The sequence below is a fragment of the Salmo salar genome, chromosome 22, assembly GCF_965601325.2.
Source record: "Salmo salar chromosome 22, fSalSal1, whole genome shotgun sequence".
Classification (NCBI taxonomy): Eukaryota; Metazoa; Chordata; class Actinopteri; order Salmoniformes; family Salmonidae; genus Salmo; species Salmo salar.
In genome coordinates, this window is record NC_138312.1 from 41,101,600 (window position 1) to 41,126,453 (window position 24,854).

The window sequence follows — 24,854 nt, forward strand, 5'->3', positions numbered from 1 at the left end:
TGAGCTCAGCTGTGAATGGTCCTGGCGCACCAAAAAAAGTGTCAAGGGAAGCCAGTTTGGATTTGGCTTCAAGCCAATCACGTCACAAGCCAGCCAAATTGCATTATTGACAGATTTGGTTTTTATTGTTGCATCTTGTTGTGTTGTTGTCCTCCGGTGTCTAGCTAGCTAGCTAAAATCAGCCCTTTCCTAAATTAGACATGGGATGGAGATAGGATTTGGACTTGTGGTTTTACTTAATTCTCCGTACTAGCCAATGATTATAACGGTGATTCTGATCCAACCATAAAAGTCATACATTGTGCCCCTGGGCCGAGAGGATGGAATTTCAACATGTAGCTAGATGTAGTATACTAATGTTAACTAGCTGGCCTGGCATATCGTTACGCATGAAAGGAAGTTAGGCTAGGTCGTAGATGCTGGCCAGGTTGGCCAACAGATCTTCCTGTCCTCGGAAGAATGTCAATGGTGGTAAAGTGGTTACGTTGTAGTATCTTCGTCTGTGGTAGACTGGATCCGTCGTCCGTCCTTTCCTAGCCCACGTCTACAGCGGCCGCTGCTAACTCAACGGCTAGGAAGTATCACTTCTGTAGTGAATAAGTTCAAAGTTCATACCATTCACAACCAAAGCTCATGCCGAGGTTGGCTTAGTTCGATACTTGACATGTGTGTCCTTGTAACGCAGAGGCTGCAGACCTCACGTAGTGGAACCCGGTTACATTGTGTCATTGTCTTATATAGTGGCGAGGGGAGAAGGCTGTGTCATCGTTTATAACCCCTGTCTCTTTACAGGGGCGGGCCACTGATAAAGCAGGGCACTTTCCTTATGAAAACCCAATTCTCTCACTTGGAAGCTAAAATTACATTTAATCTCCTAATAAAAATTTCAATATGAAACATTTCAATTGCATAACAATTCCATGTGACTCTGATAACTAGAGGGTGTATACTTTCCCAGGTACAGTTTATGTCGTCCTGTCATCAGTCATAATGTCTCAGATGACAACCGAGCTGACATCCATACTCATTAAGTTCCAAAGCATATTTCCAACTGGTTTTATTACCAAAATATGGTTCCTTTTCCCCATTTGTTTGATGTTCCCAGAATCTCTATATTTAACAAAGGCTATTCAACAGTCCTTCAGTAGGGTCAGAAAGAGAGGGGAAGGTAGAAAGGTATTTATGGGGGGGTCATAAACCTTACCCACAGGCCAACGTCATGACACTTGACAATGCTGTATGTCATGTAACTGTTTGTTACATGCAATATATTTTGTGGACTTCACCGGACAGATGTTGCTCTCCAGTTTTGTAATGAAACAAATGTGTGGTTGAATTTATTCTGCCGCTGTGTCTTCTCATTGTCTCGGCCTTAGGCCTCTATATTATGGCGTCAAGGCATATGAATTAATTATTGAGCAAATAACGCAATAATCCCAACACATAGGGTGTAATATGGCGTTTTTTCTGGATTGGCTTCCCCAGTGATTTTCCCCACGCATCGCTACTGACTGTGTGTGCATAGAGTCAAAAAGAGTTAGTGCAAAAAGGGTAAATGCAGATAGTCCGGGTAGCTATTTGGTTAACTATTTAGCAGTCATAGCTTGGGGATAGAAGCTGTTCAGGAGCCTTTTCATCCTAGACTTAGCGCTCCAGAACAGTTTGCCGTACGATAGCAGAAAGAACAGTCTATGACTTGGTGGCTGGAGTCTTTGACAATGTTAAGGTCCTTCCTCTGACACCGCCTGGTATGGAGGTCCTGAATGGCAAGGAGTTCGGCCCCAGTGATGTACTGCGCCGTAAACTCTACCCTTTGTAGCGCCTGGCGGTTGGATGTAGAGCATTTGCCATACCAAATGGTGATGCAGCTAGTCAAAATGCTCTCAATGGTGCAGCTGTATAACTTGTTGGGGATCTGAGGGCCCATGACAAATCTTTTCAGCCTCCTGAGGGGAAAGAGGCATTGTCGCACCCTCTTCCCGACTGTGTTGGTGTGTTTGGACCATAATCAGTTCTTAGTGGACTATCCTCTCTAGGTTTCTTCCTAAGTTCTAGTCTTTCTAGGGAGTTTTTCCTAGCCACCGTGCTTCTACACCTGCATTGCTTGCTGTTTGGGGTTTTAGGCTGGGTTTCTGTATATCACTTTGTGACATCAGCTGATGTAAGAAGGGCTTTATAAATAAATTTGATTTGATTTGATTTAATTTGACACCAACTCACTCTGCTACAGCCCCATCAATGTGAATGGGGCCATGTTCAGCCCTCCGTTTCCTGTAGTACACAATAAGCTCCTCTGTCTTGCCCACGTTGAGGGAGAGGTTGTTGTCCTGGCACCAAACTGCCAGATCTCTAACCTCCCTATAGGCTGTCTCATCGTCGTTGGTGATCAGACCCACCACTGATGTGTCATCGGCAAACTTAATTATGGTGTTGGAGATGTGCGTGGCCACACAGTCGTGGGTGAACAGGGAGTACAGGAGGGGACTAAGCATTCACCCCTGAGGTGCCCCGTGTTGAGGGTCAGCATGGTGGGTGTGTTATTGCCTACCCTCAGCAACTTGGGGGCGGCCCGTCAGGAAGTCCAGGATCCAGTTGCAGAGGGAGCTGTTCAGTCCCGTGGACCTTAGCTTAGTGATGAGGTCAGTTCTATTTTCTATGGTAACATTATCACCCTCTGGTTGCCAGTAGTTGTTTTACAGTTATACCTAACCTCACCATTATGGACATTTGTCACATTGGTAACAATGACTCGGGAGGCGCAGGAATGCATAATAGGCTTTTTTATTACACCCCAAATTACGGCATGCCGGGTAAGGGCACGGGGACGAAGACCAAACAAGCACGTAACAAAACACAGGGTTGAAACCCAAACAAAAGAGAGAGGAGTACCTCGAATAAATACACACGCGCAGAATGATTAACACACGGGACGAGACCCGTAATCAACGGCACGAAAACCAAAACACACAGCACATGTACTCACACGCTCCAACGGACATTGTAACAATAATCGACAGCACCATGGTGAACAAAGGGCACATATATACAAATACAATCAGTGGGAATAGGGGCCAGGTGTGCTCAATGAAAGTTCCAGAGGGATCCGTGACAACATTGTTCTCTCCCTATGTGCAGATTTAAAAACATCTCCTCTCCCCTTTCCCTCGGTCAAATAGGTAATTGACATACATTATATAAATAACACAAAACGGAAAACAACTGTGTATTTGTACAGTAATTTTTATTTAGAGGCCACAGCTCTTGCATATTACAACTGTTGGCTTTCATAAGGCAAAAGCAAGAATGATCCACCAGCTAATTTAACACAGAAAACAGAAAGCGTTCAGAGGGTGGGGACCCACGGGCATGCAGCAATGGCTCAGAATGCAATGTACAGCGTTGTATATACAAAACAACAGTGAGATCCAAGGAAATGCCACACAGCTCATCCTAATCAACTACGGAATCAAACATAAAAGACGAACCAACTTTCATTTTGGTAAATAAAAAACCTTTTTCTTTTTAGAGCTCTTTTCTCTGTAAAAGTGCAACTCAATTTAAAATAGAGTAGAACCTGTTTCAAGGTCTTTTCAACAACGTAGAAATAAAAATATAATCTCCAACAAGATATCAAAATGGAGCTATGAGAATATTGCATTTCTAGAATACCCACTCATTTTAGTTCAAAATGGCTGCTGGACAATGTCTCGTTAGTGTTAGGGTGAGAGATTATGAGGTCACAGAGCATTGACATAGATATGGAAACGCAAGTTCTAGAACATACTGTGGGGTTGAGAGTAGAGTGAGTAGACGAGAAGACGTTTATCCTAAACAGCTTTGAACTTAAATAATGAGGGTCATTTTCAGTTTGAAGCAGTTGGCATCCACTTTAAGACAGACAAGACAAAGAAAAGGGTACATACACTCATCGTCACAAAAATGTACCATTATAATGAGTGTAGAATACGACAAAGAAGCGCCATTTAGGTTTGCATTGGACAGGAACACACCTAATAATCTCACTCAACATTGTCAAACAAATGGTACTCCATATTGCTTAGGAACACATAGAAATGAATTTAGAAATCAATGAGACAAAGATATCATCGGTGCTATCTTCAGCATGACACAGCTAAACTGTCGATCATGGTTTATTTTTTCAACATTTTTCTTCAGTATAGTAATTACTATTTGTATTGTTTATTACAGGTCCTTCATGGGCATTTCAAGCTGACAAACATGTCCTAGAGTTGATATGTGAGTAACAGAGTTGGTACATGCATTGGTTACCAGGCTAAGTCAAAAGTTGTGAGAGGAGGGGGTCGGCGGTGGGGTGTGGAGACAGGAGTCAGACGGGGGTAAAGGGAGGTGCCAGTTCCGGTGTTGGGTGGTGCCGGGCTCTAGTCGTCGTCTTCGTCCTCTTCGTCACTGTCCTTCATGGAGATTCCCCCCATGCCTCCCTCCTTCATGGACGCGTTGGCCTCCTCCAGGGTCAGCCTGTTCCTCACCGTGTCATACATCTTACTGTTCAGGGTGGAGTCTAGCACCCCCTGCAGACGGAAGTCACGGTACTTTTTCTACAAGGAGAAGGATTATTCATGAGTAAATTGGTTAGCCGGTACAGAGGGATGATAATGTTGACAGTAACTAAAGGCTCTAGAAAGAACGTGTTTCACCGGGTTAGAGGTAGACTACATGGAAATCAGTGATAATGATTATGAAGAGATGAGGGTCTCTCCAATCACCATCTCCAGCACACTATAACGCCTACCATACCACTAAGATACATTTTTCAACATACCCTTTCAATCACGTTCCCATCTTGCCATCACGTAAGGCGACGCTAGTCTCAAAAGAGTTTTAACCCCTGGGGTGCCAGTAAGTTTGTAGGCCGTCATTGTAAATAAGAATTCTTAACTGACTTGCCTAGTTAAATAAAGCTTAAATAAAAAAGTATCAGAAGTTACAGTACCTGGGTTACAGTGCAGGTTATTAACCCCTCCCTGCCAGTGAGTTACCTTGACAATCCTGATGAGGATCTTGAGCTGGTAGACATGGAGCTGCTGGTCCATTCGCTCAGTGAGCCAGGTCCCCAGTAGGTTCATGGTGGCTGTGTACCATTGCTGCAACACACACAAACACAGCGTTCTCCAGCCAAACACACACACACACACACACACACACACACACACACACACACACACACACACACACACACACACACACACACACACACACACACACACACACACACACACACACACACACACACACATTGACAAAAGCAAGCAACACACACACATACACACACTCAAGCAAACTAGAGCTCTGAATATCAAGATGCAGCTTGATATGTTTTCTAGTGAACACATACACACGTCTTACAAGCAAAACACACACACATAGGGACGTACTTTCTGACACTTAACACACACAGACATTCACAGTATTCTCCAGGAAAGATGAGACAGACATTTCAAAACACACACACACACAGAAGACACAATACTGTAGTGGTGAATAGAAGCACACACTGAACATGCATAAAATACAGATTCAGAAAAAAGCACATTATTATTTCATAATTCCCATTTCTCCAATCACTGCAGGACTCTACGAAAATCTGAGGGAAACAATTAAATGATTAATAAATTGCCAGGGTATACTAGTAGACATTAGTATTAGTAGTAGACATTAATCTATAAAATCTTTATGTTTTCTGGCACTAAAGTTCTGGCTCCAGTACACTCAGGGACAGAATCTTATATAGTTTTTAATAAACTGAACATAATATGCCATACATAATTTGTATCTGAATTTAAATAAGTAAATTCTTTACTTCAAATGTACTTCCAGACTAGAGCTAAAGCCCTATGAAGACTCTTCAATAGTTATTAGCAACACAACAACGTCTTAGAACATTCCTTCTACATACTGTAACTCCATAGTGTCCTTTCAACTCGATCATTTGCGGAAATGAAATCATAATGAGAAAATGAGGAAAGTGTTAGGCAGGCAAGGAGCAGATAGTTGTGCTATTTTCTTATACCTTTTCAGAAGATCGTTTCATTCATGCATTCAGAGTGTAGGATAAGATTGATCTAGATGATTCATATCAGAGATCAAGTTATAAGAGAACAGCACACAAGAGAGGAGTGATGAACCAAGGAAGATAGGATATAGTCATCCTCCCTCGAACGTCCAGAAAAAAATATAAACTTTGAGTAATGTGGAGTGAGTAGGCAGGGTCAGGATTGAGGGCCTGGTCAGGAATGAGGGCCAGGAATGAGGGCCTGGAGGGCCTGGAGGCTCAGGAATGAGGGCCTGGAAGGCCAGGATTCGACTTCTTTTGGTTGGTATTTGGATGGTTTGACTGGTCTAATTGCCCTAGCTCTAATTTGATTGGACCCAAGTTTGTTTGTCCTGTAGAGAGGACTGGTAGGTCAGGAGGTTTTGGATTGGCGCTTGAGGTCAGATATTAGCGGATGGATGCCTGTCCACTTCACACGGTCGAGTTGAGCCTACGTGCGTGCAGTGCATGCAGACCTGGAAGGCAGGTGGGTAGGTGGCTGGGTGGATGCGTGCGTGCAGAGATTAGTTGGCTGTATGTGTTGTCTAGTAGTATCGTGGTATGGCAGTATATTCATATACAGTGCCTTTGGAAAGTATTCAGACCCCTTGACGTTTTTCACATTTTGTTACGTTACAGCCTTATTCTAAAATGGATTAAATAAATAAAAATCCTCAGAAATCTACACACAATACCCCATAATGACAAAGCGAAAACAGGTTTTTAGAAATGTTTGCCTAGAAGGCCAGCACCCCGGAGTCACCTCTTCACTGTTGACGTTGAGACTGGTGTTTTACGGGTACTTTTTAATGAAGCTGCCAGTTGAGGACTTGTGAGGAGTCTGTTTCTCAAACTAGACACTCTTAATGTACTTGTCCTCTTACTCAGTTGTGCACCGGGGTCTCCCACTGCCCTTTCTATTCTGCTTAGAGACAGTTTGCGCTGTTCTGTGAAGGGAGTAGTACACGGCGTTGTACGAGATCTTCAGTTTCTTGGCAATTTCTCGCATGGAATAGCGTTCTTTTCTCAGAACAAGAATAGACACAAGTTTCAGAAGAAAGTTCTTGGTGTCTGGCCATTTTGAGCCTGTAATCGAACCCGCAAATGCTGATGCTCCAAATACTCAACTAGTCTAAAGGCCAGTTTTATTACTTCTTTAATCAGTACAACAGTTTTCAGCTATGCTAACATAATTGCAAAAGGATTTTCTAATGATCAATTAGCCTTTTAAAATGATAACTTGGATTAGCTAACACAACGTGCCATTGGAACACAAGAGTGATGGTTGCTGATAATGGGCCTCTGTACGCCTATGTAGATATTCCATAAAAAATCTGCCGTTTCCAGCTACAATAGTCATTTACAACATTAACAATGTCTACACTGTATTTCAGATCAATTTGATGTTCATTTAATGGACAAAAAATGTGCTTTTCTTTCAAAAACAAGGACATTGTAACGCGGGTCGTATAAAGGGGACCAAGGCGCAGCGTGTAGAGTGCTCATTTCTTAACTTTAACGAAGACACTTAAACAAAACAACAAAACGACAGCCAACAGTTCCGTCAGGCCCACTTGACAAAACGGAAAACAACTACCCACAAAAACCCAGGAAGAAAAACCCCTACTTAAATATGATCTCCAATCAGAGGCAACGAGGACCAGCTGCCTCCAATTGGAGATCAACCCCCCCCCCCCAAAAAAACATAGAAATAGAAAACCTAGAACCACAAACATAGAAATAGAAAACATAGAAAAACACAAAACACCCCCTGTCACGCCCTGACCTACTCTACTATAGAAAATGACATCTTACTAGGGTCAGGACGTGACAGACATTTCTAAGTGGCTCCAAACTTTTGAATGGTAGTGTATGTAAATGAGATATATCCGTTTTTTCTTTTTAATAAATTAGCAAAAAAATACAAAAAATCTTGTTTTGCTTTGCCGTTATGGGGTATTGAGTGTAGATATATGAGGGGAAAAAAACGATTTAATCCATTTTTAGAGTAAGGCTGTAACGTAACAGAATGTGGGAATTTAAGGGGTCTGAATACTTTCCGAAGGCACTGTAGTAGTATGGTAGTGTAGTAGTATGGTACTATATTAGTATGGTAGTATAGTAGTATATTAGTATGGTAGTTTAGTAGTACAGTAGTATAGTAGTATAGTGGTATGGTAGTATGGTAGTATATAGTAGTAGTATGTTGGTATGGTAGTATAGTTGCATAGTGGTATGGTAGTATGGTAGTATACAGTAGTAGTATGGTAGTATATTAGTATGGTAGTAGGGTAGTATAGTAGTATGACTGAGGCAGAACTCTAAGAGGAGAATGGTCATGCTAGAAGATGTACACAGGAAGATTATTTGACTTGAATTCATGCCATTCAACATAATGTGCTAAAACAATGCAACATTAGAGATAAGTGCCACTTTCTGAAGAGAGATAAGGCGGTAGGAGTTATGGGGTTAATAAAGAAAGAAAGAATTGAGAGAGAGAGAAAAAAAGTAAAGTTGTTGAAATGAATAAGTGAAAGATAGAAAGAGAGAGAGAGAGCGAGATGCAGCATTGGGGAGTTTTGCCAGTTTCATGCAAAGAGATGGATGGAATATAATAGCATTAGGATGGAAAATAATGTTTATAAAAGCACCAATCTAATCATCAGACACTAATGGAAATACAAAGTTAAACACTGTTGCAACCAAAACATCCACAGCTCAAAAGATGTAAACAGTCAAACATGGTAGGGTCAGGTCAGAAGCAGCTATACTAACAGCCACACATCAGAAACAGTAGGGAGGAGGTACTGTTTAGCAGTGTAGAAATACAAGGAGACAGACAGGGACAGCCAGTGTTGACTTCAAAGATGAAAGCAAACATACTTCACAGTAGTACAACACACCTCTCAAGCACAAAACACACACCACTCTAAGCACATAAAAGCACACCTCTCTAGCACATAACAGCACACCTCGCTAGCACATAACAGCACACCTCTCAAACACACAAAGCCAACACACAGTGACAGCGCTGGAACAGAATGCTACTGCACGAATAAAACCTCTCAAACACACTAATACAAAGCTAATACACATACTGAATCACTGTACCGCACACCTTTCAGACACACTAATACAAAGCTAATACACATACTCAATCACTGTACCGCACACCTCTCAGACACAGTAATACACAGCTAATGCACATACTGATTCACTGTACCGCACACCTCTCATACACACTAATACACAGCTAATACACATACTGAATCACTGTACCACACACCTCTCAGACACACTAATACACACCTAATACATATACTGAATCACTGTACCAAACACCTCTCAGACACACTAATACACATACTGAATCACTGTACCGCACATCTCTCAGACACACAAAGCCAACACACACACACATCTGTGCACCACAATACTGTACAGTTTATACATTTCAGGGGTATGAAGCAGACACACATCACTGTAGTACACCTCACGGAAATGGTGGACACATTATTTCAAATGTACCACATAAGGATTACGTGCTTGTAAGACAGTGCTCTCATATCCCTGGCTTTTGCCAGACCGATTCAAACGTGAACGTGTACAGATGTAGGATCTTCATTTGATCACCCTGTTGCAGGAGAACTTTCCTGCAATGCATGGCATTTAAATCTTTTAGAGTGTTTGAGGTTTAAAAAGGCTTCTGAAGTTTGTATTTTCCACATTGAAAGAGGCTTGATTTATCCTTATGAAAAATTGATCAGTCCCTACAAAAATATCCATTAATGTTAATCCACAAATTAAGATCCGACATCTGTATTGTAAAGTACTATATAATATTCAAGATTATTGACATAGAAAATCAATGTTAGTTATTATGTATCCTAGTGTTGGAGTGAATTAGATCATCTGTACATAATCCCATATCTTTCTTTACCCAGAGAGCACTGCTTTCGATAATCCTGCCTGATGGTGCTTGTTTGGATTCTTTGCTTGTAAACCAAAGGGATCCAACCAATTCCCAAAGGTCCAAAAACACTGTGGCAATGCATACCAGAATACAGTGGGCAGCAGCAGAGGAGGAAGAATAGATAGAAGAGAAAAGCCACTAGAGGAGGATAATAAAACACAGCCCTCTTCTGTACCAGGCTGTGGTAGGTATACACACAGCCCATGGTCTCAAAATGTGACATATCATATCCCTTCTCTGTCACAATTGTTTTGCCACATTTTGGAAATCCCCCTTCCTATTGGTCAGGAGGAGGCATCTTACTTACATCAAATAACCTTTCTATATACACCTCCTCATTGACCTTATCTCGCAGGATGTCCTGAGAGTGGCGGACACAGGTCACGTAACCGTCGGCAACATCCATCCCAGGCTTCTGCAAACACACCAGAAACAGAAACATTGTAAATCTGTCATTTGTATTATGTAAAAATGTATTTAAAATATACTAAAGAATATGGAAAATAAATAAAATATTGACAACTCTGAAATTAAATAATGATGTAATGTACTAAATACAGTTGAAGTTGGAAGTTTACATACACCTTAGCCAAATACATTTAAACTCAGTTTTTCACAATTCCTGACATTTAATCCCAGCTATACATTAAATAAAGTATTGGTTTTGATGTACTTCAACCATGATGCTGCCACCCCTGTGCTTCACGGTTGGGATGGTGTTCTTCGGCTTGCAAGCCTCCCCCTTTTTCCTCCAAACATAACGATGGTCATTATGGCCAAACAGTTCTATTTTTGTTTCATCAGACCAGAGGACATTTCTCCAAAAAGTATGATCCTTGTCCCCATGTGCAGTTGCAAACCGTAGTATGGCTTTTTTATGGCAGTTTTGGAGCAGTGGCTTCTTCCTTGCTGAGCGGCCTTTCAGGTTATGTCGATATAGGACTCGTTTTACTGTGGATATAGATACTTTTATACCTGTTTTCTCCAGCATCTTCACAAGGTCCTTTGCTGTTGTTCTGGTTTTGATTTGCACTTCTCGCACCAAAGTACGTTCATCTCCAGGAGACAGAACGCGTATCCTTCCTGAGCAGTATGACAGCTGCGTGGTCCCATGGTGATTATACTTGCGTACTGTTGTTTGTGCAGATGAACGTGGTACCTTCAGGCATTTGGAAATTGCTCCCAAGGATCAACCAGACTTGTGGAGGTCTACAATTTTTTTCTGAGTTCTTGGCTGATTTCTTGTGAATTTTCAATGATATCAAGAAAAGAGGCACTGAGTTTGAAGGTAGGCCTTGAAATACATCCACAGGTACACCTCCAATTGACTCAAATCATGCCAATTAGCCTATCAGAAGCATCTAAAGCCATGACATAACTTTCTGGAATTTTCCAAGCTGTTTAAAGGCACAGTCAACTTAGTGTATGTAAACTTCTGACCCACTGGAATTGTGATACAGTGAATTATATGTGAAATAATCTGTCTGTGAACAATTGTCGTGCACAAAGTAGATGTCCTAACCGACTTGGCAAAACTATAGTTTGTTAACAAGAAATTTGTGGAGTGGTTGAAAAACGAGTGTATGCAAACATCCGATTTCAACTGTACCTACTCACACAGTAAAAAGTATTAAGGATAATAAATAGAGGAAGGGTTGGGAGAGGCAGAGGAAAGGGGTTATGGGAGAAAAATATATCTTCTCTGCACAGCACAGTAAAATCACAGCAAACACATAAGAATGTACTGAATTATATGTTATTGCTTTCAGATCACATAGCTTTACTGGTTTGACATGTGGGACTGCAGCACACTTACAGGGACATCCACATACTTAGACGCAGCTTTCACCTGAAATTACAGACAGAATGTGACAAGAAAAGATGAGAATTGCATCATTTGCACAGTCACCAATATAACTACAATAATTGACAGAAACACAGTTCCATCTGCCACGATATTGGAGGAGATACAGTAGAGAAGCCTAGTCTTACCGTGAATGACATGAAAGATGAGAAGAGAGTGCCTTCATCATATCGGGAGATCTTCGCCAACAGGGCCTCCAGAATAACCACAAACTGAGAAGAAGTGAGACACACAAACAACAAATAAACAAATCAAATCGTATTTGTCACATGGGCCGAATACAACAGTGAAATGGTTACAAACAACTAACAAATAGATTTATCCCAGACCACAAATCACCTTGTTCTTCTTTTCTAGTACCACAAAGCAAGCTGAGGCCAACCACAAAATGAGTCACGTATCGTTAGGAAGGACAACTTCTATAAGAAAGAAGAAGAGTGAAGTGTACCTTAGCCACCATGAGTTGGATCATGTCTTTCACACTCTCCTCAATCAGTTCATCTATTTGGGCGTGGTACTGTTTCTGAAATACCAAAATAACACACAGTTCATCTATTTTGGTGGTACATTTTCTAGTAGGTGTATGTGATCCCTTGTGGGAAATGAACCCACAACCTTTGCACCACATTCTTACCTCCTGGCCCATCTCCATGGCACACAGCTTGGCGGACTGGTCCTTTGCGTCCACCATCACATTGAACATGGTGCATATTGCTGCTGAGATGCGGAAGTCTGTGCCCCTGCTGCTCTTTGCCAGCTTGGACTCAAATGCCATCTTAGTGCTGCAATACACATCAGGGAACATCTCTATGCAATGTATCATATTTTGTTTGAGGCAGAGGCTCATGTCCAGCCACATGATCGAGAGACACCAACACCGACACGACACAACACCGCCTCGCTTCGTGTTCTTAGGAAACTATGCAGTATTTTGTTTTTTATGTATTATTTCTTACACTGTTACCACAGGAAATCTTAAGTCTTTTTACATACAGCCGGGATTAACTATTGGATATAAGAGCAACGTCAACTTACCAACATTACGACCAGAAATACGACTTTCCCAAAGCGTATCCTGTGTTTGGCTTTCACCCAGGACAATGGATCGGATCCCAGCAGGCGACCCAAAACAACAGCATTGCAGAAGGGGCAAATGGAGCAGTCTTCTGGTCAGGCTCCATAGACGGGCACATCGCCCACCGCTCCCGAGTATACTACTCGCCAATGTCCAGTCTCTTGACAACAAGGTAGACAAAATCCGAGCAAGGGTTTTCTTCCAGAGAGACATCAGAGATTGTAACACTCTCTGTTTCACGGAAACATGGCTCACTCTGGATACGTTATCAGAGTCGGTACAGCCACCTGGTTTCTTCACGCATCGTGCCAACAGAAACAAACATCTCTCTGGTAAGAAGAAGGGCGGGAGTGTATGCCTTATGATTAACGAGTCGTTTAACGAGAACTAAATTCCTTTTGTTCACCTGACCTAGAATTCCTTACAATCAAATGCCAACCGCATTATCTACCAAGAGAATTCTCTTCAATTATAATCACAGTCGTGTATCTCCCCCCCCCCCCCCCCCCCCCAAGCAGACACCTCAATGGCCCTGAAAGAACTTCATTTGACTCTATGTAAACTGGAAACCACATATCCTGAGGCTGCATTTATTGTAGCTGTCACGTCCTGACCGGTATAAGAGGTTATTTGTTTTTGTAGTTTGGTCAGGGCGTGGCAGGGGTGTGTTTGTTTTGTGTTGTCGGGGTTTTTGGGTATTGTTCTATGTTTTGTATTTCTATGTTCTTTCTATGTTGTGTATTTCTTTGTATTGGCCTGGTATGGCTCTCAATCAGGGACAGCTGATTGGGAGCCATACTTAGGTAGCCCTTATTCCACCTGTCTTTTGTGGGAAGTTGTTTTTGCACTGCTGTGGTTAGCCTGCAAAACTGTTTAGCTGTCGTTCGTTTTTTTTCTTGTTTTGTGTAGTGTTCAATAAAAGTTAAGATGAGCATTCACATACCCGCTGCATTTTGGTACAATCACTACGACGGCCATTACAGAACTTCCCACCAACAACGGACGAAGCAGCGGAGGAAGGAGCAGCAGAGCTATCTAGAGTCATGGACTTGGGAGGAGATTCTAGCTGGAAAAGGACCATGGAAGAAGGCTGGTGACAACCGGGAATGTTATGTGGGAACACGGCTGGCAAGGAAACCTGAGAGGCAGCCCCAAAACAAATTTTGGGGGGGGCACATGGGTAGGTTGGCTAGGCCAGGACTGGGACTTGAGCCAACTTCCCGTGCTTATTACGGGGAGCGATGGAACAAGAGAGCACCATGCTATGCGGAAGTGCGCACGTCTCGCCCAGCCGCACGCACAGTCCGGTACGGGTGATACCAGCCCCCCGTAAGTGCCGTGCTAGAGTGAGCATCGAGCCTGGGAGAAGTGCGCCGGCACAATACATCTGGCCACCAGTGTGTCTCTTGGATCCAGGCTACCCTGCGCCTGCTCTACGCACGGCAGCCATCGGTTCTCAGCACAGCCCAGTTCGCCCTGTGCCAGCACTCCGCCCGTGCTGGGCTACGCTGACAATCGAGCCAGGATGGGTTGTGCAGGCTGTGCGCTCCAGACCTCCAGTGTGTGTTCAAGACCCGGTGTATCCAGTTCCTGCTCCTCGCACTAGCCCTGAAGTGCGTGACCCTAGTCTGGCACCTCCAAAGCCAGCATCACGCACCCGGCCTCCAGTGTGTCAGCCCAGTCCAGTACATCCTGTTCCTGCTCCTCGCACTAGCCCTGAGGTGCGTGTCTCCAGTCTGGTACCTCCAGTACCAGCCCCACGCACTAGGCCTCCAGTGCGTCAGCCCAGTCCAGTTCATCCTGCTCCTACTCCTCGCACTAGCCCTGTGGTGCATGAAAATAGTCTGGCGCCTCCAAAGCCAGCCCCATGCATCAGGCCTTCAGTGTGCAGTCCCTGTCCAGAGCTTCCGGGGCCGCCAGAGCCGCCCGCCAATCCGGAGCCGCCAGAGCCGCCCACCAGTCCGGAGCCGCCAGAGCCGCCCGCCAGTCCGGCGCAGCCAGAGCCGCCCGCCTATCCGACGCAGCCAGAGTCGCCCACCTGTCCGGCGCAGCCAGAGTTGCCCTCCTGTCCGGCGCAGCCAGAGTCGCCCGCTGCGAGGGTCCCCCGTCCGGGGTCGGTGGCGAGGGACCTCGCTCTAGTGGTGCCACCAAAGTGGGGTGAGCCAGTGGTGGAGCGGGGTCTGCGTCCCGCTCCTGAGCCACCTCCATGGTAGGAGGATTGGGGAGGGGGGGTGGTGCACAAGAACCGTCGGTGACGGTGACCACCCTCCCTTTCCTCCCCTGTAGTTTTGGGATTTTTTGTTGTGGGTTATTGTTTTGTTAGATTTTGTTTCAGGTGCATCCGGGGTCTGCACCTTTGGGGGGGGGGGGGGGGGGGGGGGGGGGGTACTGTCACGTCCTGACCAGTATAAGGGGTTATTTGTTATTGTAGTTTGGTCAGGGCGTGGCAGGGGTGTGTTTGCTTTGTGTTGTCGGGGTTTTTGGGTATTGTTCTATGTTTTGTATGTCTATGTTCTTTCTATGTTGTGTATTTATTTGTATTGGCCTGGTATGGCTCTCAATCAGGGACAGCTGTACTTTGTTGTTGCTGATTGGGAGCCATACTTAGGTAGCCCTTATTCCACCTGTTTTTTGTGGGAAGTTGTTTTTGCACTGCTGTGGTTAGCCTGCAAAACCGTTTAGCTGTCGTTCGTTTTTTTTCTTGTTTTGTGTAGTGTTCGATAAAAGTTAAGATGAGCATTCACATACCTGCTGCATTTTGGTCCAATCACTACGACGGCCGTCACGGTAGCTGGAGATTTTAACCTGTTAGGGCTAGGGGGCAGCATTTGCACATCTGGATAAAAAAATGTACCCGATTTAATCTGGTTACTAATCCTACCCAGTAACTAGAATATGCATATACTTATTATATATGGATAGAAAACACTCTAAAGTTTCTAAAACTGTTTGAATGGTGTCTGTGAGTATAACAGAACTCATTTGGCAGGCAAAACCCTGAGACATTTTCTGACAGGAAGTGGATACCTGATGTGTTGTATTACCTTTAAACCTATCCCATTGAAAAACACAGGGGCTGAGGAATATTTTGGCACTTCCTATTGCTTCCACTAGATGTCACCAGCCTTTACAAAGTATTTTGAGTCTTCTGGAGGGAGATCTGACCGAACAAGAGCCATGGAACGATGATGTCCCATTAGACACCTGGCGCGCGAGTTCATGTTGGGTACCCTCGTTCCAATACGTTATAAAAGAGTATGCATTCGTCCACCTTGAATATTATTCATGTTCTGGTTAAAAAAGGCCCTAATGATTTATGCTATACAACGTTTGACATGTTTGAACGAACGTAAATATATTTTTTCCCCTCGTTCATGACGAGAAGTCCGGCTGGCTTAGATCATGTGCTAACAAGACGGAGATTTTTGGACATAAATGATGAGCTTTTTTGAACAAAACTACATTCGTTATGGACCTGTGATACCTGGAAGTGACATCTGATGAAGAGAATCAAAGGTAATGGATTATTTACATAGTATTTTCGATTTTAGATCTCCCCAACATGACGTCTAGTCTGTATCGCAACGCGTATTTTTCTGGGCGCAGTGCTCAGATTATTGCAAAGTGTGATTTCCCAGTAAGGTTATTTTTAAATCTGGCAAGTTGATTGCGTTCAAGAGATGTAAATCTATAATTCTTTAAATGACAATATAATATTTTACCAATGTTTTCTAATTTTAATTATTTCATTTGTGACGCTGACTTGACTGCCGGTTATTGGAGGGAAACGATTTCCTCAACATCAATGCCATAGTAAAACGCTGTTTTTGGATATAAATATGAACTTGATAGAACTAAAAATGCATGCATTGTCTAACATAATGTCCTAGGAGTGTCATCTGATGGAGATTGTAAAAGGTTAGTGCATCATTTTAGCTGGTTTTATGGTTTTGGTGACCCTGTCTTTGACTTGACAAAACATTACACACAACTCTTGTAAATGTACTGTCCTAACATACTCTTAATTTATGCTTTCGCCGTAAAACCTTTTTGAAATCGTAAAACGTGGTTAGATTAAGGAGATGTTTATCTTTCAAAGGGTGTAAAATAGTTGTATGTTTAAAAAATTTGAATTTTGACATTTATTTGGATTCAAATTTGCCGCTCTTGAAATGCACCAGCTGTTGATGGAGTGCACCACGGGTGGCACGCTAGCGTCCCACCTAGCCCATAGAGGTTAACAAGGGTAAGCTGAAAACAAGGCTCTCTAAATTTTATCAGCATATCAAATGCGTGACCCGGGCTGGCAAAATTCTGGACCATTGTTACTCTAACTTCAGCGACACATACAAAGCTCTCCCTCGCCCTCCTTTTGGCAAATCTGACCATGACTCCATTTTGTTGCTCCCAGCCTATAGACAGAAACTAAAACAGGAAACGCCCATGCCCAGGTCTATTCAACGCTGGTCTGACAAGTCTGATTCCACGCTTCAAGATTGCTTCGATCACGTGGACTGGGATATGTTCCGGATAGCGTCGGACAACAACATTGATGTACAGTGAGGGAAAAAAGTATTTGATCCCCTGCTGATTTTGTACGTTTGCCCACTGACAAAGAAATGATCAGTCTATAATTTTAATGGTAGGTTTATTTGAACAGTGAGAGACAGAATAACAACAAAAAAATCCAGAAAAACACATGTCAAAAATGTTATAAATTGATTTGCATTTTAATGAGGGAAATAAGTATTTGACCCCCTCTCAATCAGAAAGATTTCTGGCTCCCAGGTGTCTTTTATACAGGTAACGAGCTGAGATTAGGAGCACACTCTTAAAGGGAGTGCTCCTAATCTCAGCTTGTTACCTGTACAAAAGACACCTGTCCACAGAAGCAATCAATCAATCAGATTCCAAACTCTCCACCATGGCCAAGACCAAAGAGCTCTCCAAGGATGTCAGGGACAAGATTGTAGACCTACACAAGGCTGGAATGGGCTACAAGACCATCGCCAAGCAGCTTGGTGAGAAGGTGACAACATTTGATGCGATTATTCGCAAATGGAAGAAACACAAAAGAACTGTCAATCTCCCTCGGCCTGGGGCTCCATGCAAGATCTCACCTCATGGAGTTGCAATGATCATGAGAACGGTGAGGAATCAGCCCAGAACTACACGGCAGGATCTTGTCAATGATATCAAGGCAGCTGGGACTATAGTCACCAAGAAAACAATTGGTAACACACTACGCCGTGAAGGACTGAAATCCTGCAGCGCCTGCAAGGTCCCCTTGCTCAAGAAAGCACATATACATGCCCGTCTGAAGTTTGCCAATGAACATCTGAATAATTCAGAAGACAAGTGGGTGAAAGTGTTGTGGTCAGATGAGACCAAAATGGAGCTCTTTGGCATCAACTCAACTCGCCGTGTTTGGAGGAGGAGGAATGCTGCCTATGACCCCAAGAATTCCATCCCCACCATCAAACATGGAGGTGGAAACATTATGCTTTGGGGGTGTTTTTCTGCTAAGGGGACAGGACAACTTCACCGCATCAAAGGGACAATGGACGGGGCCATGTACCGTCAAATATTGGGTGATAACCTCCTTCCCTCAGCCAGAGCTTTGAAAATGGGTCGTGGATGGGTATTCCAGCATGACAATGACCTTAAACACACGGCCAAGGCAACAAAGGAGTGGCTCAAGAAGAAGCACAATAAAGTCCTGGAGTGGCCTAGCCAGTCTCCAGACATTAATCCCATAGAAAATCTGTGGAGGGAGCTGAAGGTTCGAGTTGCCAAACGTCAGCCTCGAAACCTTAATGACTTGGAGAAGATCTGCAAAGTGGAGTGGGACAAAATCCCTCCTGAGATGTGTGCAAACTTGGTGATCAACTACAAGAAACGTCTGACCTCTGTGATTGCCAACAAGGGTTTTGCCACCAAGTACTAAGTCATGTTTTGCAGAGGGCTCAAATACTTATTTCCCTCATTAAAATGCAAATCAATTTATAACATTTTTGACATGCGTTTTTCTAGATCTTTTTTTCTAAATCTTTTCTAGATTTTTTCTAGATTCAATTTCGTGACAAATAAATTCTAAATATTCCATTACCGTACTTCGAAGCATGTCAACCGTTGTTTAAAATCCATTTTTATGCCATTTTTCTCGTAAAAAAGCGATAATATTCCGACCGGGAAAGCGTGTATACGTACAAAGAGAGAGAAAATAAAAACATCTCGTGCCCTCGTGCACGAGCCTGAGTCTCAGAGTACTCTGACCGGCCACTATCCAAACGCGATAATGTGTTTCAGCCTGGGGCTGCCTCGATATCATTCAACTTTTTCCCGGGCTCTGAGAGCCTATGGGAGCCGTAGGAAGTGTCACGTTACAGCAAAGATCCTCAGTCTTCAATAAACAGAGACAAGAAGAACAAGATCTTGTCAGAGAGGGCACTTCCTGTAAGGAATCTTCTCAGGTTTTTGCCTGCCATATGAGTTCTGTTATACTCACAGACACCATTCAAACAGTTTTAGAAACTTTAGGGTGTTTTCTATCCAAAGCCAATAATTATATGCATATTCTAGTTTCTGGGCAGGAGTAGTAACCAGATTAAATCGGGTATGTTTTTTATCCGGCCGTGTCAATACTGCACCCTAGCCCTAACAGGTTAATCAGGGCAAGGCGACCGGAAACATGACCGAATACAAACAGTGTAGCTATTCCCTCCGCAAGGCAATCAAACAGTATAGAGACAAAGTACAGTCGCAATTCAACGGCTCAGACACGAGAGGTATGTGGCATGGTCTACAGTCAATCACGGACTACAAAAAGAAAACCAGCCCCGTTGCGGACCACGATGTCTTGCTCCCAGACAAACTAAACAACTTCTTTGCTTGCTTTGAGGACAATACAGTGCCACTGACACAGCCCGCTACCAAAACCTGCAGGCTTTCCTTCACCGCAGCCAACGTGAGTAAAACATTGAAATGTGTTAACCCTCGCAAGGCTGCCGGCCCAGATGGCATCCCTAGCCGCGTCCTCAGAGCATGCGCAGACCAACTGGCTGGTGTGTTTACGGACATATTCAATCAATTGTTCCTGTTCCCAACATTTACATTTTAGTCATTTAGCAGACACTCTTATCCAGAGCGACTTACAGTATTGAATACATACATTTCATACATTTTTTCTCCGTACCCAAGAAAGCTAAGGTAACTGAGCTAAACGACTATTGGCCCGTAGCACTCACTTCCGTCATCATGAAGTGCTTTAAAACCTGTTGGGGATAGGGAGCAGTATTTGCACGGCCGGATAAAAAACGTACCCGATTTAACCTGGTTACTACTCCTGCCCAGTAACTAGAATATGCATATAATTAGTAGATTTGGATAGAAAACACTCTAAAGTTTCTAAAACTGTTTGAATGGTGTCTGTGAGTATAACAGAACTCATATGGCAGTCAAAACCCTGAGACAAATCCTAACAGGAAATGGAAATCTGATGTGTGGAATCACTTCAAACCTTTGCCATTGAAACACACAGGGACTTATTAATCATTTAGTACTTCCTAAGGCTTCCACTAGATGTCGACAGTCTTTACAAAGTGGTTTGAGTCTTCTATGGTAGAAACTGACCCAAAGAGATGCTTGGGAAGTTGGTCACAGGGGGAGGGCCATTACCACTATGACGTGGGCGCCCATGGCTACCCTCCCCTTTCGAAACGTTTAGTAAGACAATGCAATCGTCCGCCTTGAATATTATTGAAGCTCTGGTTGAAAAAGGCCCTAAAGATTTATGTTATACAACGTTTGACATGTTTGAACGAACGTAAATATATATTTTTTGCACATACATGACGACAAGTCCCGCGCGCTTCAGTACATTATGAGTAGCCTTCGGAACGCGCTAACAAGAAGGAACTATTGGGACATAAATTATTAACTTTTTCGAACAAAACTACATTTGTTGTGGACCTGGGATCCCTGGAAGTGCCTTCTGGTGAAGATAATCAAAGGTAAGGGAATATTAACAATAGTATTTTTGATTTTAGATGGTTCCAAGATGGCGCTAACATGTATCGCCTAGCCTATTTTTCTGAGCATAACATGTCGTTTATTGCAAAGTGTGATTTCCCAGTAAAAAAGTAATTTTTTAAATCTGGCAATGCGGTTGCATTCATGAGCTGTTAATCTATAATTCTTTGAATGACAATATTACATTTTAACAATGTTTTCGAATAGTAATTTTGTAAATTGTAGCGCATATTCACCGGAAGCATTTGAGGGAAAATATTTTCTGAACGTCACGAGCCGATGTAAAATGCTGTTTTCATATATAAATATGAACTTTATCGAACAAAAAATGCATGTATTGTGTAACATGATGTCCTAGGAGTGTCATCTGATGAAGATTGTCAAAGGTTATTGCTGCATTTAGCTGTGTTTTGGGTATTTGTGATGCATCTAGTTGCTTTGAAAATGGCAGTGTGATTTTTTTTGGCAGGGTACTCTCCTAACATAATCTAATGTTTTGCTTTTGCTGTAAAGCCTTTTTGAAATCGGACAACGTGGTTCGATTCAGGAGAGGTGTATCTATAAAATGGTGTAAAATAGTCATATGTTTGAGAAATTGAAGTTATAGCATTTATGAGGTTTTGTATTTCGCACAACGCGATTCCACTGGCTGTTGACTAGGGTGGGACGCAAACGTCCCACTTTGCCCAGACAGGTTAAGAGACTAGTCAAGGATCATATCACCTCCACCCTACCTGACACCCTAGACCCACTCCAATTTGCTTACCGCCCCAATAGGTCCACAGACGACGCAATCGCAATCACACTGCACACTGCCCTAACCCATCTGGACAAGAGGAATACCTATGTAAGAATGCTGTTAATCGACTACAGCTCAGCATTTAACACCATAGTACCCTCCAAACTCATCATTAAGCTCGAGACCCTGGGCCTCGACCCCGCCCTGTGCAACTGGGACATGGACTTTCTGACGGGCTGCCCCCAGGTGGTGAGAGTAGGAAACAACATCTCCACCCCGCTGATCCTCAACACTGGGGCCCCACAAGGGAGCGTTCTCAGCCCTCTCCTGTACTCCCTGTTCACCCATGACTGCGTGGCCATGCACACCTCCAACTCAATCATCAAGTTTGCAGACAACACTACAGTGGTAGGCTTGATTACCAACAATGATGAGACGGCCTACAGGGAGGAGATGAGGGCCCTCGGAGTGTGGTGTCAGGGAAATAACCTCACACTCAACGTCAACAAAACAACGGAGGTGATCGTGGACTTCAGGAAACAGCAGAGGGAGCACCCCCCTATCAACATCAACAGGACAGTAGTGGAGAAGTTGGAAAGTTTTAAGTTCCTCGGCGTACACATCACGGACAAACTGAAATGGTCCACCCACACAGACAGCGTGGTGAAGAAGGCACAACAGCGCCTCTTCAACCTCAGGTGGCTGAAGAAATTTGGCTTGTCACCAAAAACACTCACAAACTTTTACAGATGCACAATCGAGAGCATCCTGTCGGGCTGTATCACCGCCTGGTACGGCAACTGCTCCGCCCACAACCGTAAGGCTCTCCAGAGGGTAGTGATGTCTGCACAACGCATCACCGGGGGCAAACTACCTGCCCTCCAGGACACCTACACCACCAGATGTCACAGGAAGGCCATCAAGGATAACAACCACCCGAGCCACTGCCTGTTCACCCCGCTATCATCCAGAAGGCGAGGTCAGTACAGGTGCATCAAAGCTGGGAACGAGAGACTGAAAAACAGCTTCTATCTCAAGGCCATCAGACTGTTAAACAGCCATCACTAACATTGAGTGGCTGCTGCCAACATACTGACTCAAATCTCTAGCCAATTTAACAATTAAAAATTGGATGTAATAAATGCATCACTAGTCACTAGTCACTTTAAACAATGCCACTTTATATCATGTTTACATACCCTACATTACTCATCTCATATGTTTATACTGTACTCTATACGATCTACTGCATCTTGCCCATGCCGTTCGGCCATCACTCATCCATATATTTATATGTACATATTCTCATTCATTCTCATTCATTCCTTTACACTTGTGTGTGTATAAGGTAGTTGTTGTGAAATTGTTAGATATTACTGCATGGTCGGAACTAGAAGCACAAGCATTTCGCTACACTCGCATTAACATCTGCTAACCTTGTGTATGTGACCAATAAAATTTGATTTGATTTGATTTGACACACACATGCACCGACCCCCACAAACACTGACAACCACATTATATCGAATCCAACACAGAAACATACACACAACACACACACACCGTTTGACGCAGTTCTCGATCATGTCGCTGGACATGAGCTTCATGCGGTTCTCCAGGTGTTTGGCGAACTCCTCCTCGGGCCAGTGCAGGTCCCTGATGAAGGTCTGCAGTGCCTCCAGCTTCCAAAACAAGTCCTCCGATGTCCCAGAGCCATTGCTGCACACCAACGGCACACCCAAACACAAACAGGTCAGAGGGCAAAGGTCAAAGAAGACAGAGGGGTCAGGGGGGTGTAAAGGAGGATGCTGGTCCTCCACACCTCAACGTCTGGGGTCAAAGGTCCTTTATTCTAACCACACACCGACCGACTGTTCCAGAGTAATGTCCTTCATATTAACTCAACTTATAAATATCAGATCTTCTCTTTAGACAGACAGTCAGTGTGTGGGGGAAATAAAAGGTCAGGGTTGACTCCAACATTGAAATAACCATGCTGTAGCATATGGTTATTATTAACCCTTTAGGTGTGAAGTGGAATCATGCAGGATAGTCACTGCAGATATCTCACACGCTGACTTGTGTCTATACAGAGCGAGGGAGTAGAGAGGTAAGGGAAGGCGTGCCTTGAAACATGGCTATAATTTTGTGTTCAAAAGTAGGTTTAATTGATCTCTATTGAACTTGGTTTGTTTTGGGTATACACGATCAATCACAGAAAATACAACTCTTGAAGAGCAGCCCCCTCTCTCACCCCCCATGTCCTCAGGCTGGTGGTACTGGGAGTGTATCCTACAGTACAGTAGATATTAAACACACCATGCAGTCCTGTCTGAAGGTGCTGTCATCCTGGGTAGAGCTGACTGGGATAGGGGGATGCAGGAAAAACAGGAAGAGGAGGAGAGGAAAAGAGGACAGGAGAGGGGGCAGATCTCTACTATATTGGATGCCAGCTGCACTGAAGCGATGGTTGCTTCAGAGCATTCAGCTAACAGTCCACCCACCCAGATACAACCAGGTGGACTCTCTACCCACCCCTCCCCATCCCAACCATAAAAATAGAAACACTAGAGTGAAAACACCCGCTAACCACCAGCCCCACCCACCCTATCCCACTGGCCATAGACAGTCATGTGAGCCAGGACCAGTAATATTCATACATGGTGCTGATGCAACTGTGTTTTCTATTAGCAATCAGTGGTACAGTCAACTATTCATGAGCACTATGGACAAACTACTTTATTCTCTACAGCTAGTGCAATTATGAAAACTGTTGGAGAGAAGAGGAAAGATACACATTGGACAGAAAATTCCAGCTGAATTATGTCCACTGCTGCAATAGAGTTCAGTGCAACAAAGCTCAACACTTCCAGTGAGAGATGGTTTGGATCTGTATCTCTGTACCTCACAGCTCAACTGCATGCATGTTGAGGGGAAATGAGAAGGCATCAGATAGCCCTTCATTTCGAGAACAATCAAGTCTAAACTCTAAACAAGCCTAAACTACTGTGTTTAACCCCTTTGCAGTGCTCTTGGCATGAACATGATAGGATCGGTAAAGACCGCTCTGCTTTAATGTTTACCCCAGATTTGATTTGAGGA

The 24,854-nt window shown here is 43.6% G+C and overlaps 1 protein-coding gene across 2 annotated transcripts in view; it reads right to left on the reverse strand.

The window, feature by feature from the left end:
- Positions 1–3,224: 3,224 nt before the first annotated feature.
- The window catches only part of LOC100380688 (calcium-dependent secretion activator 1), a 158,518-nt gene continuing 136,888 nt past the window's right edge, over positions 3,225–24,854 (reverse strand). For both annotated transcript variants that reach the window (XM_082967611.1, XM_082967610.1), the window contains 8 exons: positions 23,316–23,471; positions 12,542–12,689; positions 12,356–12,430; positions 12,036–12,119; positions 11,860–11,892; positions 10,351–10,458; positions 5,019–5,123; positions 3,225–4,577 (listed from right to left, as the gene is read on the reverse strand). In XM_082967611.1, the coding sequence (XP_082823737.1) occupies positions 4,401–4,577; positions 5,019–5,123; positions 10,351–10,458; positions 11,860–11,892; positions 12,036–12,119; positions 12,356–12,430; positions 12,542–12,689; positions 23,316–23,471 (886 nt within the window). In that variant the 3' untranslated portion in view covers positions 3,225–4,400. The remainder of the gene's footprint in view (positions 4,578–5,018; positions 5,124–10,350; positions 10,459–11,859; positions 11,893–12,035; positions 12,120–12,355; positions 12,431–12,541; positions 12,690–23,315; positions 23,472–24,854) is intronic.